The 16,931-nt window shown below is 39.8% G+C and overlaps 1 protein-coding gene across 1 annotated transcript in view; it reads left to right on the top strand.

Moving 5' to 3' along the window:
• Positions 1 to 16,931, top strand: part of OTOF (otoferlin) — a 742,062-nt gene that overhangs the window by 83,278 nt on the left and 641,853 nt on the right. The window contains exon 2 of the mRNA XM_053709494.1: positions 13,218 to 13,276. Coding sequence (XP_053565469.1) covers positions 13,218 to 13,276 — 59 coding nt within the window. The remainder of the gene's footprint in view (positions 1 to 13,217; positions 13,277 to 16,931) is intronic.

Genomic DNA, 16,931 nt, shown 5'->3' with positions numbered 1-16,931 from the left:
GGTTTAGTACAAAATACACAACTGATACAACTCTGCAGCTTAAATTTTATACAACACTTCCACACCCGAATATTTTTCATGTTAAACAAAATAACGTTTAGACGCAGCTTTTTCATATGTATGACAAAAACATTTGGCATCCAGTGTCCCTTTGTGGGCTATAAACTGTGCAGAGCACAGCAGTATAAATACTTTTTCATTGCAGACCAAACATAGTGGAAATATTGCAAACATAAATTTGGTGACTAAAATATCACATGTGAGTATAATAAATAGAGACGCTGAGTAAACTTATGTGTACAATTTTCATCTTACATTCTATAAAAACACCCGAGAACCATCAATTCATGAAAAAGGCAAATTATTATCCCATAGAGGCAGCTAAACATCACATCGTTATTAAAGTATGCTGAGCTCAGTGGCCGCTCTCAAATTGTCTTTCCCCGCCGGCGCCTTCACCAAGTCATCTTCGTTCATTTCCAACACTCCAATTTTACAATCTCTTTACATCTATAGTGGTGGTATAATTGTTTGCTCTCAAAGCTGATTACACTTGTCTTTTTTATTGATTTCTACATCGCCTGCTAATGTAAACTCTTCTCTAATACCAATGTTCATTGAATAACGCTTTAAATCACTAGCGCAGCAGACAGCCTGTAGATCATTTTTGTTACATGTTGGTGAACTCTACAAATGCACAATTAAAAGGGCGCTAAAGTCAAAATTGAACTTTCATGATTCAGATAGATCATACAGTTTTAATAGACTTTCCAATTTACTTATATTATCAAATTGTGCGCAGTCTCTTTACATGCACACTTTGTGAGGCATCAGATACTACTGAGCATGTGCACAAGTTCACAGTGTATATGTTTACTAGTCTGTGATTGGCTAATGACTGTCACATGATACAGGCGGCTGAAAAATGGCTAAAACAATAAATTTGTCAGAAACAAATTTACTGCTCGTATTTCTGAGTAAGCGTTCTTGCATTTTTTTTTACTATGCACACTGAGACGTCTCAAAACATAATGAGGTTGTGAAAAGTGGATTCATTTAGAATAAACATTTTTTTTTAATAATGTTAGTATAATATGCATCTTTAAAATATTGACACAAATATTTTTATTCTTATATCTCTCTGCTCACTATAATTTTAGTTTAATATGGCTCAGTTTCTTGCTTTTCTTTGTTTGAGTAGTTACTAATGGTAATCAAATTTTATTCATTTCCAATGTCTGTGAAGCGTGAGAAAATATTATAAAAGCCTCTGCTATTTTGTAATAATATTGTTTGTTCTCTACCTTGCTTATAATTTAAAGGGACACTGAACCCAATTTTTTTCTTTCGTGATTCAGATAGAGTATGCAATTTTAAGCAACTTTCTAATTTACTCCTATTATCAAATTTTCTTCAGTCTCTTGGTCTCTTTATTTGAAAAGCAAGAATGTAAGTTTAGATGCCGGCCCAATTTTGGTGAACAACCTGGGTTGTCCTTGATGATTGGACAACACCAATAACCAAGTGCTGTCCAGGGGTCTCAACCAAAAATTGGATGGCTGGCGTAGATGCCTTCCTTTTTAAATAAAGATGGCAAGAGAATGAAGAAAAATTGATAATAGGAGTAAATTAGAAAGTTGCTTACAATTGCATGCTCTATCTGAATCATGAAAGAAAAAAAATTGGGTTTAGTGTCCCTTTAATCATTCACTGGCACTCACAGGAAGCTGTACTGTCCCCAGAGCCACAAGCAGTTAACCCCAGACAGGTCTGGGTGCAAGAACCATAGGGAAAATTACAAAACAAATTAATACAACACACAGAGAAAACCCAGCACTCACTTACAAGCTCTCAGCTAAGATTTAAAAGCAAAACTGTAAAGGTTAGTCACCGCATCTGGCCAAATGGGACAAGCTCAGGTACCACGTCAAGGTCCTTTCCAATACCTGAGACCCTAAAACAGCCACACAATGCAAGCTTTCCCATTTGGCCAGATGCGGTGACTAACCTTTCCAGTTTTGCTTTAAAATCTTAGCTGAGAGCTTGTAAGTGAGTGCTGGGTTTTCTCTGTGTGTTGTATTAATTTGTTTTGTAATTTTCCCTATGGTTCTTGCACCCAGACCTGTCTGGGGTTAACTGCTTGTGGCTCTGGGGACAGCACAGCTTCCTGTGAGTGCCAGTGGCACCCAGGGCTGAGCATGTTGCAGGGTCATAGGATGTGTACCCGGTCCGGTATGAGAGTGCAGTTCCCTTCCGTGTTTTGTATATGTCTAGGGTGATTACATATTCCTGTGCACCCTTTTTTTGTTTTCAGTTTGTTTGGATTTGAAAGCTTGCATTGTGTGGCTGTTTTAGGGTCTCGGGTATTGGAAAGGACCTTGACGTGGTACCTGAGCTTGTCCCATTTGGCCAGATGCGGTGACTAACCTTTCCAGTTTTGCTTTTAAATCTTAGCTGAGAGCTTGTAAGTGAGTGCTGGGTTTTCTCTGTGTGTTGTATTAATTTGTTTTGTAATTTTCCCTATGGTTCTTGCACCCAGACCTGTCTGGGGTTAACTGCTTGTGGCTCTGGGGACAGCACAGCTTCCTGTGAGTGCCAGTGGCACCCAGGGCTGAGCATGTTGCAGGGTCATAGGATGTGTACCCGGTCCGGTATGAGAGTGCAGTTCCCTCTCTCTCTCTCTCTCTCTCTCTCTCTCTATATATATATATATATATATATATATATATATATATATATAAAAACAGCTGCTAGTACCAAAGTTGGTCGCTATTAGTGGGAGGGTTAGTGTTAGTGAGATGTTTGGGAGGGATCAGGGAGGTGGGAGCATTGAGGGGGATCACTACACTTCAGAAAAAGTAATAAAAAATAATAATAATACAAAATACCCCTTAACTGCATACTGGCAGACCGTCTGCAGTAACTAAGATGGTGGGGATGAGTGTGGGTGGGTGAAGGGAGCTATTTGGTAGGGATCAGGGGGTGGGAGGTGTCAGGTGGGAGGGTAATCTCTACACTACAGCTAAATTAACCCCTTTACTGCCAGGAATATTAGTAGTGTGGTGTGCAGCTTCGATAAGCTGCCTTCTAATTAAAAAAGCAATGGCAAAGTCATGTATATCTGCTATTTTTGTACAAAGGGGATCACAGAGAAGCTTTTGCAATCATTTGTGCTATGACTGCACAAGCAGCATGTAATCAATTTCAGTGAGAAACCCAAAGTTTTTCCGGCCGGACAGATAGCTCAGCATGCTAAGGCACTGTGGCTGAGCTCTGTAGCAACCCAAAGGTTGCAGGTTCGATCCCCGGCGAGGTCCACTCAGCCTTTCATCCTTCCGAGGTTGATAAAATGAGCAGCGCCTTGAGACCCTTACGGGTGATTAGCTGCGCTTTACAAGTACCACATACATACATACAAAGTTTGTGAAAAAATAAACTATTTTTTTTAATTTGATCGCATTTGTTGGTGAAATGGTGGCATGAAATATACCAAAAGGGACCTAGATCAATAACTTGGGTTGTCTACTTAAAAAAAAAAAACTATATAGTTTTGTCAGGTAAATAAAAAAAATGTGATAGCAGAAATTCTAAATATTCTCTGGTATTTTGGGCAATTTCTTCAATGAAATTCCCAGTAGCGAAGGGGTTAAAGAGACATAAAACCCAAAATTTCTCTTTTATGATTCATAAAGAGAATACAATTTTAAACAAATTTCCAATTTACTTCTATTATCTAGTTTGCATCATTCTCTTGGTATCCTTGGTCAAAGAACCAGCGATGCACTACTGGGAGCTAGCTGAATACTTTGGGTAAGCAAATAACATGAGTGATACATGTGCAGCCCTAATCAGCAGCTCCTGAGCCTACCTACGTATCTTTTTCAACAAAGGATACCAAGAGAACAAACCATATTAGATAATAGAAGTAAATTGGAAAGCTGTTTAAAATCACACGCTCTGTCTGAATTATGGAAAAAAAATTAAAGTCTCTTTAACCTTTTTGTTGGATCCATTGTCAGTCCACCCCTGGCTGACCCAATCACTGACTGTTCATCTCAGGATGGTCAGAACTAAATTTAAATATGGCCTTGCAGATAAAAACAGATAGCTTTATGCAAGAAATAGAGCACTATGAACATATTCCAATGGTTTAGATATAGTCCTGTACCTCTTGCCAGTTATATGCCCACATTAGATCAGGCTGAAACTTAATATTTATCATGGCTATATCATACCTCAGAGGCCTACTTTCATGATTTAAATATATTAAAGGGATATTAAACCTAAACATTGTCTTTCATGATTCAGATAGGGCATAAAATTTTAAACAACTTCCTAATTTACTTCTATTATCTAATTTGGTTCATTCTCTTGATATTCTTTGCTGAAAAGCATATCTAGATAGGCTCAGTAGCTGCTGATTGGTCGCTGCACATAGATGCCTCGTGTGATTGGCTCACCAATGTCTATTTCTATTTATTCAACAAACGATATCTAAAGAATGAAGCAAATTAGATAATAGAAGTCAATGTGAATGTTGTTTAAAATTGTATTCTCTATCTAAATCATGAAATAATTTTTTTTGGGTTTAATGTCCCTTTAAGGTTATTTATTCATAACTACTCCATCCTTGGTTTTTAAATTCTATGTAAACCCTTTTATAATTAATTTTATATTAAAAGTTATGTTTTAATTTAGGCAATTTAAATTTCGCCTCGCAGTCAGGACAGTGAGTGCTATACTCGCCTTGTTTATTGGAAATCTCCCTTGCATCTCCACAAATTGCACTGAATATTTTCTGTGCGAAGCACCTCTCCCCTCATATACTAGTACAGCATTTAGCTGTTACAAATTGAAATTCACATTTGTGAAAATACTAGGGAGCTTGTCCGCTTGTGGTGCCATTGCTCTAACTATTAGAAATGTATAATGCTGAAGCCTTGATCAACTATGGGACCAGATCCCAGATTACTCCCATGGTCCTCAAGCTTGTCTATATATGCTCTCTTTAGCACAAATCTCACCAAAAGAGTTGTCAGTTTTTCTACATATATTTCTCCAACATAGGTGTGTCCGGTCCACGGCGTCATCCTTACTTGTGGGATATTCTCTTCCCCAACAGGAAATGGCAAAGAGCCCAGCAAAGCTGGTCACATGATCCCTCCTAGGCTCCGCCTACCCCAGTCATTCTCTTTGCCGTTGTACAGGCAACATCTCCACGGAGATGGCTTAGAGTTTTTTAGTGTTTAACTGTAGTTTTTCATTATTCAATCAAGAGTTTGTTATTTTCAAATAGTGCTGGTACGTACTATTTACTCAGAAACAGAAAAGAGATGAAGAATTCTGTTTGTATGAGGAAAATGATTTTAGCAACCGTAACTAAAATCCATGGCTGTTCCACACAGGACTGTTGAGAGCAATTAACTTCAGTTGGGGGAACAGTTTGCAGTCCCTTGCTGCTTGAGGTATGACACATTCTAACAAGACGATGTAATGCTGGAAGCTGTCATTTTCCCTATGGGATCCGGTAAGCCATGTTTATTACGATTGTAAATAAGGGCTTCACAAGGGCTTATTTAAACTGTAGACTTTTTCTGGGCTAAATCGATTGATTATTAACACATTTTTAGCCTTGAGGAATCATTTTATCTGGGTATTTTGATATAATAATATCGGCAGGCACTGTTTTAGACACCTTATTCTTTAGGGGCTTTCCCAAAGCATAGGCAGAGTCTCATTTTCGCGCCGGTGTTGCGCACTTGTTTTTGAGAGGCATGGCATGCAGTCGCATGTGAGAGGAGCTCTGATACTTATAAAAGACTTCTGAAGGCGTCATTTGGTATCGTATTCCCCTTTGGGTTTGGTTGGGTCTCAGCAAAGCAGATACCAGGGACTGTAAAGGGGTTTAAAGCTTAAAACGGCTCCGGTTCCGCTATTTTAAGGGTTAAAGCTTCCAAAATTGGTGTGCAATATTTTCAAGGCTTTAAGACGCTGTGGTGAAAATTTGGTGAATTTTGAACAATTCCTTCATGTTTTTTCGCAATTGCAGTAATAAAGTGTGTTCAGTTTAAAATTTAAAGTGACAGTAACGGTTTTATTTTAAAACGTTTTTTGTACTTTCTGATCAAGTTTATGCCTGTTTAACATGTCTGAACTACCAGATAGACTGTGTTCTGAATGTGGGGAAGCCAGAATTCCTATTCATTTAAATAAATGTGATTTATGTGATAATGACAATGATGCCCAAGATGATTCCTCAAGTGAGGGGAGTAAGCATGGTACTGCATCATTCCCTCCTTCGTCTACACGAGTCTTGCCCACTCAGGAGGCCCCTAGTACATCTAGCGCGCCAATACTCCTTACTATGCAACAATTAACGGCTGTAATGGATAATTCTGTCAAAAACATTTTAGCCAAAATGAACCCTTGTCAGCGTAAGCGTGGCTGCTCTGTTTTAGTTACTGAAGAGCATGACGACGCTGATATTAATATCTCTGAAGGGCCCCTAACCCAATCTGAGGGGGCCAGGGAGGTTTTGTCTGAGGGAGAAATTACTGATTTAGGGAACATTTCTCAGCAGGCTGAATCTGATGTGATTACATTTAAATTTAAATTGGAACATCTCCGCATTTTGCTTAAGGAGGTATTATCCACTCTGGATGATTGTGAAAATTTAGTCATCCCAGAGAAACTATGTAAAATGGACAAGTTCCTAGAGGTGCCGGGGCTCCCAGAAGCTTTTCCTATACCCAAGCGGGTGGCGGACATTGTTAATAAAGAATGGGAAAGGCCCGGTATTCCTTTCGTCCCTCCCCCCATATTTAAAAAATTGTTTCCTATGGTCGACCCCAGAAAGGACTTATGGCAGTCAGTCCCCAAGGTCGAGGGAGCGGTTTCTACTTTAAACAAACGCACCACTATTCCCATAGAGGATAGTTGTGCTTTCAAAGATCCTATGGATAAAAAATTAGAAGGTTTGCTTAAAAAGATGTTTGTTCAGCAGGGTTACCTTCTACAACCCATTTCATGCATTGTCCCTGTCACTACTGCCGCATATTTCTGGTTTGATGAACTGCTTAAGGTGCTCGATAGTGACTCTCCTCCTTATGAGGAGATTATGGACAGAATCAATGCTCTCAAATTGGCTAATTCTTTCACTCTAGACGCCTCTTTGCAATTGGCTAAGTTAGCGGCTAAGAACTCTGGGTTTGCTATTGTGGCGCGCAGAGCGCTTTGGTTGAAATCTTGGTCGGCTGATGCGTCTTCCAAGAACAAGCTACTAAACATTCCTTTCAAGGGGAAAACGTTGTTTGGTCCTGACTTGAAAGAGATTATCTCTGATATCACTGGGGGTAAGGGCCACGCCCTTCCTCAGGATCGGCCTTTCAAGGCAAAAAATAGACCTAATTTTCGTCCCTTTCGTAAAAACGGACCAGCCCAAGGTGCTACGTCCTCTAAGCAAGAGGGTAATACTTCTCAGGCCAAGCCAGCTTGGAGACCAATGCAAGGCTGGAACAAGGGAAAGCAGGCCAAGAAACCTGCCACTGCTACCAAGACAGCATGAAATATTGGCCCCCGATCCGGGACCGGATCTGGTGGGGGGCAGACTCTCTCTCTTCGCTCAGGCTTGGGCAAGAGATGTTCTGGATCCTTGGGCGCTAGAAATAGTCTCCCAGGGTTATCTTCTGGAATTCAAGGGACTTCCCCCAAGGGGGAGGTTCCACAGGTCGCAGTTGTCTTCAGACCACATAAAAAGACAGGCGTTCTTACATTGTGTAGGAGACCTGTTAAAAATGGGAGTGATTCATCCTGTTCCATTAAGAGAACAAGGGATGGGGTTCTACTCCAATCTGTTCATAGTTCCCAAAAAAGAGGGAACGTTCAGACCAATCCTAGATCTCAAGATCTTAAACAAATTTCTCAAGGTCCCATCGTTCAAGATGGAAACCATTCGAACTATCCTTCCTTCCATCCAGGAAGGTCAATTCATGACCACGGTGGATTTAAAGGATGCGTATCTACATATTCCTATCCACAAGGAACATCATCGGTTCCTAAGGTTTGCATTCCTGGACAAACATTACCAGTTCGTGGCGCTTCCTTTCGGATTAGCCACTGCTCCAAGGATTTTCACAAAGGTACTAGGGTCCCTTCTAGCGGTGCTAAGACCAAGGGGCATTGCAGTAGTACCTTACCTGGACGACATTCTGATTCAAGCGTCGTCCCTTCCTCAAGCAAAGGCTCACACGGACATTGTCCTGGCCTTTCTCAGATCTCACGGCTGGAAAGTGAACGTGGAAAAGAGTTCTCTATCCCCGTCAACAAGGGTTCCCTTCTTGGGAACAATTATAGACTCCTTAGAAATGAGGATCTTTCTAACAGAGGCCAGAAAAACAAAGCTTCTGGACTCTTGTCGGATACTTCATTCCGTTCCTCTTCCTTCCATAGCTCAGTGCATGGAAGTGATCGGGTTGATGGTGGCGGCGATGGACATAGTTCCTTTTGCGCGCATTCATCTAAGACCATTACAACTGTGCATGCTCAGTCAGTGGAATGGGGACTATACAGACTTGTCTCCGAAGATACAAGTAAATCAGAGGACCAGAGACTCACTCCGTTGGTGGCTGTCCCTGGACAATCTGTCTCAAGGGATGATGTTCCACAGACCAGAGTGGGTCATTGTCACGACCGACGCCAGTCTGATAGGCTGGGGCGCGGTCTGGGGATCCCTGAAAGCTCAGGGTCTTTGGTCTCGGGAAGAATCTCTTCTACCGATAAATATTCTGGAACTGAGAGCGATATTCAATGCTCTCCAGGCCTGGCCCCAGCTTGCGAGGACCAGGTTCATACGGTTTCAATCAGACAACATGACGACTGTTGCGTACATCAACCATCAGGGGGGAACAAGGAGTTCCCTAGCGATGGAAGAAGTAACCAAAATTATTCTTTGGGCGGAGTCTCACTCCTGCCACCTGTCTGCTATCCACATCCCAGGAGTGGAAAATTGGGAAGCGGATTTTCTGAGTCGGCAGACATTGCATCCGGGGGAGTGGGAACTCCATCCGGAAATCTTTGCCCAAGTCACTCACCTGTGGGGCATTCCAGACATGGATCTGATGGCCTCTCGTCAGAACTTCAAAGTTCCTTGCTACGGGGCCAGATCCAGGGATCCCAAGGCGGCTCTAGTGGATGCACTAGTAGCACCTTGGACCTTCAAACTAGCTTATGTGTTCCCGCCATTTCCTCTCATCCCCAGGCTGATAGCCAGGATCAAGCAGGAGAGGGCGTCGGTGATCTTGATAGCTCCTGCGTGGCCACGCAGGACTTGGTATGCAGATCTGGTGAATATGTCATCGGCTCCACCTTGGAAGCTACCTTTGAGACGAGACCTTCTTGTTCAGGGTCCGTTCGAACATCCGAATCTGGTTTCACTCCAGCTGACTGCTTGGAGATTGAACGCTTGATTTTATCGAAGCGAGGATTCTCAGATTCTGTTATCGATACTCTTGTTCAGGCCAGAAAGCCTGTGACTAGAAAGATTTACCACAAAATTTGGAAAAAATATATCTGTTGGTGTGAATCTAAAGGATTCCCTTGGGACAAGGTTAAGATTCCTAGGATTCTATCCTTCCTTCAAGAAGGATTGGAAAAAGGATTATCTGCAAGTTCCTTGAAGGGACAGATTTCTGCCTTGTCGGTATTACTTCACAAAAAGCTGGCAGCTGTGCCAGATGTTCAAGCCTTTGTTCAGGCTCTGGTTAGAATCAAGCCTGTTTACAAACCTTTGACTCCTCCTTGGAGTCTCAATTTAGTTCTTTCAGTTCTTCAGGGGGTTCCGTTTGAACCCTTACATTCCGTTGATATTAAGTTATTATCTTGGAAAGTTTTGTTTTTAGTTGCGATTTCTTCTGCTAGAAGAGTCTCAGAATTATCTGCTCTGCAGTGTTCTCCTCCTTATCTGGTGTTCCATGCAGATAAGGTGGTTTTACGTACTAAACCTGGTTTTCTTCCAAAAGTTGTTTCTAACAAAAACATTAACCAGGAGATTATCGTACCTTCTCTGTGTCCAAAACCAGTTTCAAAGAAGGAACGTTTGTTGCACAATTTGGATGTTGTTCGCGCTCTAAAATTCTATTTAGATGCTACAAAGGATTTTAGACAAACATCTTCCTTGTTTGTTGTTTATTCAGGTAAAAGGAGAGGTCAAAAAGCAACTTCTACCTCTCTCTCTTTTTGGATTAAAAGCATCATCAGATTGGCTTACGAGACTGCCGGACGGCAGCCTCCCGAAAGAATCACAGCTCATTCCACTAGGGCTGTGGCTTCCACATGGGCCTTCAAGAACGAGGCTTCTGTTGATCAGATATGTAGGGCAGCGACTTGGTCTTCACTGCACACTTTTACCAAATTTTACAAGTTTGATACTTTTGCTTCTTCTGAGGCTATTTTTGGGAGAAAGGTTTTGCAAGCCGTGGTGCCTTCCATTTAGGTGACCTGATTTGCTCCCTCCCTTCATCCGTGTCCTAAAGCTTTGGTATTGGTTCCCACAAGTAAGGATGACGCCGTGGACCGGACACACCTATGTTGGAGAAAACAGAATTTATGTTTACCTGATAAATTTCTTTCTCCAACGGTGTGTCCGGTCCACGGCCCGCCCTGGTTTTTTTAATCAGGTCTGATATTTTATTTTCTTTAACTACAGTCACCACGGTACCATATGGTTTCTCCTATGCAAATATTCCTCCTTAACGTCGGTCGAATGACTGGGGTAGGCGGAGCCTAGGAGGGATCATGTGACCAGCTTTGCTGGGCTCTTTGCCATTTCCTGTTGGGGAAGAGAATATCCCACAAGTAAGGATGACGCCGTGGACCGGACACACCGTTGGAGAAAGAAATTTATCAGGTAAACATAAATTCTGTTTTTACTGAATAGGCTGATGACATTCTTGACTATTTATTAAAAAAATAAAATAATATATATTATATAAATATACTGTATATATATATATATATATATATATATATATATATATATGTATAAATATATATATATTTAGTGTTTATTTTGACTACTATGTCCCTTTAAAGTAAAGCCAAGTAGAACTGACAGCTTTTTATTGCACATTATGGGGTAGATTTAACAAGGGCCAAATAGCGCTTGTTCCCTTGCGAGCCTTCAGGCTCACCGGAAACAGCAGTTATGAAGCAGAGGTCTAAAGACCGTTGCTACATAACTTGTCTGCTGCCTCTGAGGCTGCAGTGTTCAATCCGTCCGATCCTATAAGATCGGGCTGATTGACACCCCCTGCTAGTAGCCAATTGGCCTCAAATCTGCATGGGGCGGCATTGCACAAGCAGTTCTGGTGAAGTGCTTGAGTAATGATAAATGCCAACAGCGTGTGCTACCGGCATTCAGCGATGTCTGTCAGACATGATACGCTACAGCGTATCATGTCGGACAGACATTGGTAAATCTACCCCTATGACTTGAGCAGAGTTCGAGGATCAGCCTTGACAGATACATATTCATTAATTGCCAAACAATAATGTGTATTCACAGAGGAGACACAATAAGTAATTAAATATTTCCCCTTATCAGCCAATACAGGTATCTTAGCTATCTGTGTTTTTCACAATCATTTTAATGCTCAGGGTTTCTGGAGTGGTTTCCTATTTGGCTTTTGATTACTTTCTGTACAATATTTCTTCAAACTCAGCAGTGGGAAACCGAAAAACAATTTTATTTCCCATTCAGTATATTTGCCAGCGATGGACTGAGCTGCGGGCAGAGAGAAACAGACGGTGGGAAGCCGGCGATCAGCTTGGCATCCTGCAGATTGGTGGGATCTGAATAAAACAAGACAGGCTGCAGCAAGAAGATTGGAGTTTACTGAATGGAAATTTGTCAAGGGAAAAATTCTGTATTAGATGTGCTGCACTTTTTGTTTATAAAAATGCTTTATGAATATGGTTAAAATTGCAGTAACTGGCCCTATTCCGAAATGTTTGAATTTGTACTTGAAATCATTACTTATAAAAGCGCAAATGTTTAATAAATCTCCAAGCACTTTACTGCAAACTAATATTTAGGTTTTTGTATTTAATTTGTAACTTAAAAGTCTTATGTGCACTTTATTTTTACATTTTTTAGTAATCAAAAAAAGTTTTGTTAACGTGAACTGAGCGTGTGCAAAACATTTTTTTATGGCACTAATACCTTTACTAAGACTTAGATTAATGGGTTACTGTTCATTTTTTGAAGGTTTTGTATTGGAATTTTAAAAAAAAATCTTTGAAAACTGCTGTGATGTATATCGCAAAGGGAATTTTAAATGTTTGGAATAATGCCCAGTTTGGCATAAATATATTTCACTCCTCTCACTCCTGTGACTTCCTCCCCTTCCACAGATACAAATAAATAAATAAAATATAAACTCTAATATATATATATATATATATATATATATATATATATATATATATATATATATATACATAGAGTATATACAGTATATGTGTCTGTAGGGGGGTAACCTATCTAAAAGTATCTCTTCAATACTTATATCTCCTCAATACATGGTAGGTTTTATATTATATTGTTTCTAAAGTACAAAGGGGTTGATAAGGTTTCTCTGTACATCCAGGAACAGTTAGCCTTGCTTGTTAATATCATCATCTTAGGCTTGTATTATTATATATTATTAGCATATTTGCCTTACATTAAAGAGATGTTTTGAAGCTCTTTCTGCACCTTTCGTCTATTTCTATAACAACCCCCTTATGTTGCTGACAAACTGATAAGCTTTCAGAATTGATGGCATCTAGTTTTACAATGGTTGTATGGTACCTGATATGAAAGAGACATGATATCTTCCCTATGTGACAGCCGGCTAGGCTTATTTAGACACCCCACTCACCTGTTTTCTAAATGAGAAACTGAGATGTGATTTCTAGTAAGTACAATATTCATTATAATGACTTGTAAGTCCCTCCCTTACAAGTCATATTCCTATTGGTTTATATCAGTGTCAGTTGATGAGCTCAGTGTATGCATTTTAGCTGCATCTATTGTTGCATATGTTTGTGTAATTTATACAATATGATGAACTGGTAAATAGATCTGAGGTTGTTCACTTTGGTCCATAGTGCTGGACAGATATAAATAAAGCTTTATTGTAGTTCTACTTCAATAATCTTTATTGTTTATTTCATTGCAGGACTTTCCTTTTATACCAGAGTGCTGGAAAACTGTGAAGATGAGGCCAGATTTGATGAGGTAAGAGAGTTGCGTCCAAGTCATAAAAACACAACTGCAGGGTCAGGTAACTATAGCTCAAAATCTTGAAGAGAATTATCAAGATAGATTCACGTATGGTCTGTATAGTTCAGTAAGATATATAACCAAATCTTTCTCATCACAGATTCATAATATAGACCTGCGTATTAGAAAGTATAAAGTATGAAGCAATGTTAGCACTTCCCTTCAGGTACTCGCTGCCAGCCCCGGTTCTCCCAAACCGTGTAGAGAAGCAGAAAGTGTTGAAAGTGGTGGCGTTGTGTCACCTCCATGGAACCAAGCTGCCCACATCCTCTGAGTCAACCTTGTTGCTTTCATCTCCAAAATAAAAGAGTTTACAATAGTGTAGCAGATTTCAGACAATGTGGTAGGCGCACAAACTGGTTATACTCACAAGATTGCTGTTAAAATAAGCCTTTTATTAAAATCATCACAAAGAAGTCTTCAGGTCAGCATACAGTTAAAACAATTTCTGGACTAACCATTTGTTCCATTGTTTTTACTTTATGCTCTTGATAAAGGCTTCTTTTAGCCAAAACGCGTTGAGCTGTATTTGAATTAAAACCTGAAGCTGCACCTGAAGACACCTTTGTGATGATTTTAATAAAAGGCTTATTTTAACTGCAATCTTGTGAGTATAACCAGTTGGTGTGCCTACCACATTGTCTGAAAGCTGCTACACTATTGTGAGTTCTTTTATTTTGGAGGTGAAAGCAACAAGGTTGACTCAGAGGACATGGGCAGCTTGGTTCCCTGGAGGTGACACAGCGCCGCAACTTTCAACACTTTATGATAATATAGACCTGCATATGCTTTCCAGTGTATATATATTGTATCATGTGGTGCTAAGTTCAAGTTACTACGATGGGATTCTTAGACTGCATGATGATGGAGGAGAAGGGAAAAAAATTATAGACGTTGAATCTTGACCCATTTTACATTTTCTTGGAAAATTCATTTCATTTTACAAAACTGTCAAATTATTATCAAAAAAAATTGTGTTCTTCAGAACCATGCGTTACACATATTGGTTGTTCAAGGGCAATGTATACATCTTTTTCTAGAAGCGAATACACTTTACAGATCACTTTTCAATTCTGGTTTATCTTGCACAGTGTATTATTGATAATTTTTAAAATGCATCTTAAGTTCATGCCGCAATTTTAAAAAATGGCAAAATGTATTGATGAATGTAGCCAACTGTTTTCATCAAATGTAGTTAATTTGATGAGATTTTTTAAAAATCTCAGAAGTCCTTGGTACATTTGTGGGAAGTTTTGAATAGTACGCTCTTTAATGATTACAGACACAGCAATCGGTTGGTTTAGAACTAATATTGAATTTACACCATTAAGGGAACAATGAATGAAGGAGCTCTTGGGGATGAATTAGAGGACCATACATTACATTCTCTGACTGGTACAGCCCTGTGTAATCCTTACAGTAGTACACACCTTTAAGGAAATACAAAGCTGCTAAGGGTTACTCCAGAAGCCCAATACCATCAATCAATTAAAATGAGCAGCAGTATCTTCATATAAAAAACCTTTATCCCCCATGGGTCAAATCATGAAGACAATGCTACTGACTTGATTAAGGACAGTATGCACAAAACATTGATTATATCTTTTGACCCATGCAGCAATAAAGGACATTTTATGGGAAGATGCTGTTCTATTTAATTATTTGTGGGATACAAACCCCCCAACACAATCTCTGTAAATCTGCCAGAGTCAGACATTTCTGTTTTACGTGTTTGGTTCTCAATGCAACTGTCCGAACAATTGCTGCTCTTCATTATTACTTATTCCTGACCCTCAGACCCCAGCTAACAAAGAATACCACTATTATTATTAATATTATTATTATATTTATTATTAATGTCATTATTACTAAAGGTATTAGCAAGTAATGTCAGCTTATTCTTTATTGATGATTAATGCGTATATGCATCATTTGTAATTATCAGTATTTAACTTGTAATGTATTTGTAATTATAAAAAAAATCTAAAAATTATTCTTTGAACCAAACTGATATCTACAGAAAATGCTTATGCGTGTATATAAATATATATATATCTATATATATATATGAAACACACAGAGGAAGTATTAGCGCTATAGACTAGGAAATCCCTGAAGGAGTGTGAGAGAACACCAGTCTCTGTAAATATACAGTCCTCCTGTTTGACACAAGATCAGTCTTTACTTGATGCGTGGGAGGAACAAATCCAGGATGTCTCGCAGCTTAATCCCCAAAGAAAAGTGAATCCCTAACGAGGGAATACCAAGCAGAATCTAAGACCAACAGAAGAGGGAAGGGCGCACAGACACAAGGATCCTGGTGCAGTATGTTATGATTCCATAGACTTAAAACACTAGCATAAGCCAAATGAGTACTTACTTGTACCGACCTCAACACATGAGGTATGATGACAGCAAGGGGGCTTCTCACAGTCTGTCTGATCTTCTTAGTGAAGCTGCTTTGTCTCTCCCAATAGAAGATTAACTGTTATCGAAGAGCTCAGCAGCTGGCTTGTCCACTCAGTAAAGTCCTTATGTGGGAGTTGCAAAAAGCACTGAGGGGTTAAAACACTGAACCACTTGGTGAATGTAAAAGTATAAGTGTACTTTATTCCAGGATGTAGTGGGTGAAAATATGACAGTAAGTAAAAACTGCATGCAAGCAGCTAACAAATATGATAATATGATGATAATAATAATAAAATTGTGCTGATACACTGACACACCAGACTGTGTGTACTTCGTGCAGTAGCACTATAAAACAGTGAAAAACACTGAATTCGAGTAGGGGGGCATGGCCTGACGCTTTTCATGACACTACGTACGTCTGGGGTTTGTTGTTTGTCTTTTTCAGAGAAGAATTGCCTGGTATTTCGGTGCTGGACTGTCATTGGGAAGGATCAGACTGATATGCTACAGGATATTTTTTCTCTGTGAAAAGGCATAGTGTGCAAAAAGAGACTGCACCCTGAGTGGCACTGGCCTTGTGGACAAGCACAGAAGTTTTTCTAGCTATTGTTCTGTCTCAGTGAGTGCATCTCTCTATTTTCTTGACCTTCTCAAAATTGCAAGAAATAATTTAATTCCAAGTTTGTGATGCTCCTGTAATTTGTAATTAAACTCACCTGTATAAATTAACAAAAGTACACGTCAAAAAGCACCCAGAAATGGTTTAAGACAAAAGCTGGAGAGTACTGAACTGGCCAGCAATGAGTCCAGATCTCAATCCCATAAAGCACCTGGGGAGAGATCTCAAAACAGCAGTTCTAAAAAGGAACCCTTCCAATCTGAGAGACCCTGGAGCAGTTGGCGAAAGCAGAGTGGTCCAAAATTCCAGTAGAGAATATATATATATAGACATACAGAGAGAAGTGCACTCACAGGAACGAACAACTGGCTTAATACCTTTGTTAGCCTGTTCTATGGCGATTTACCACCTGTGTGCAGATTTTTAGCCCAGTAATGCTTTTCACAGAGTAGAACTTTCCTGTAGTATATCAGTCTTATCCCGCCTACTACGGTCAGTCCAGCGCCGAAATACCAGGCAATTCCACTCTGAACAAGCAACACAGCAACCCCATACGATCGTTTCGGCCTTCTTTGGGCCTCG

Source organism: Bombina bombina, chromosome 4 (assembly GCF_027579735.1).
Source record: "Bombina bombina isolate aBomBom1 chromosome 4, aBomBom1.pri, whole genome shotgun sequence".
Lineage (NCBI taxonomy): Eukaryota > Metazoa > Chordata > Amphibia > Anura > Bombinatoridae > Bombina > Bombina bombina.
Note: the sequence above shows the minus strand (reverse complement) of the source record. Positions and strands in the feature narration are given on the sequence as shown.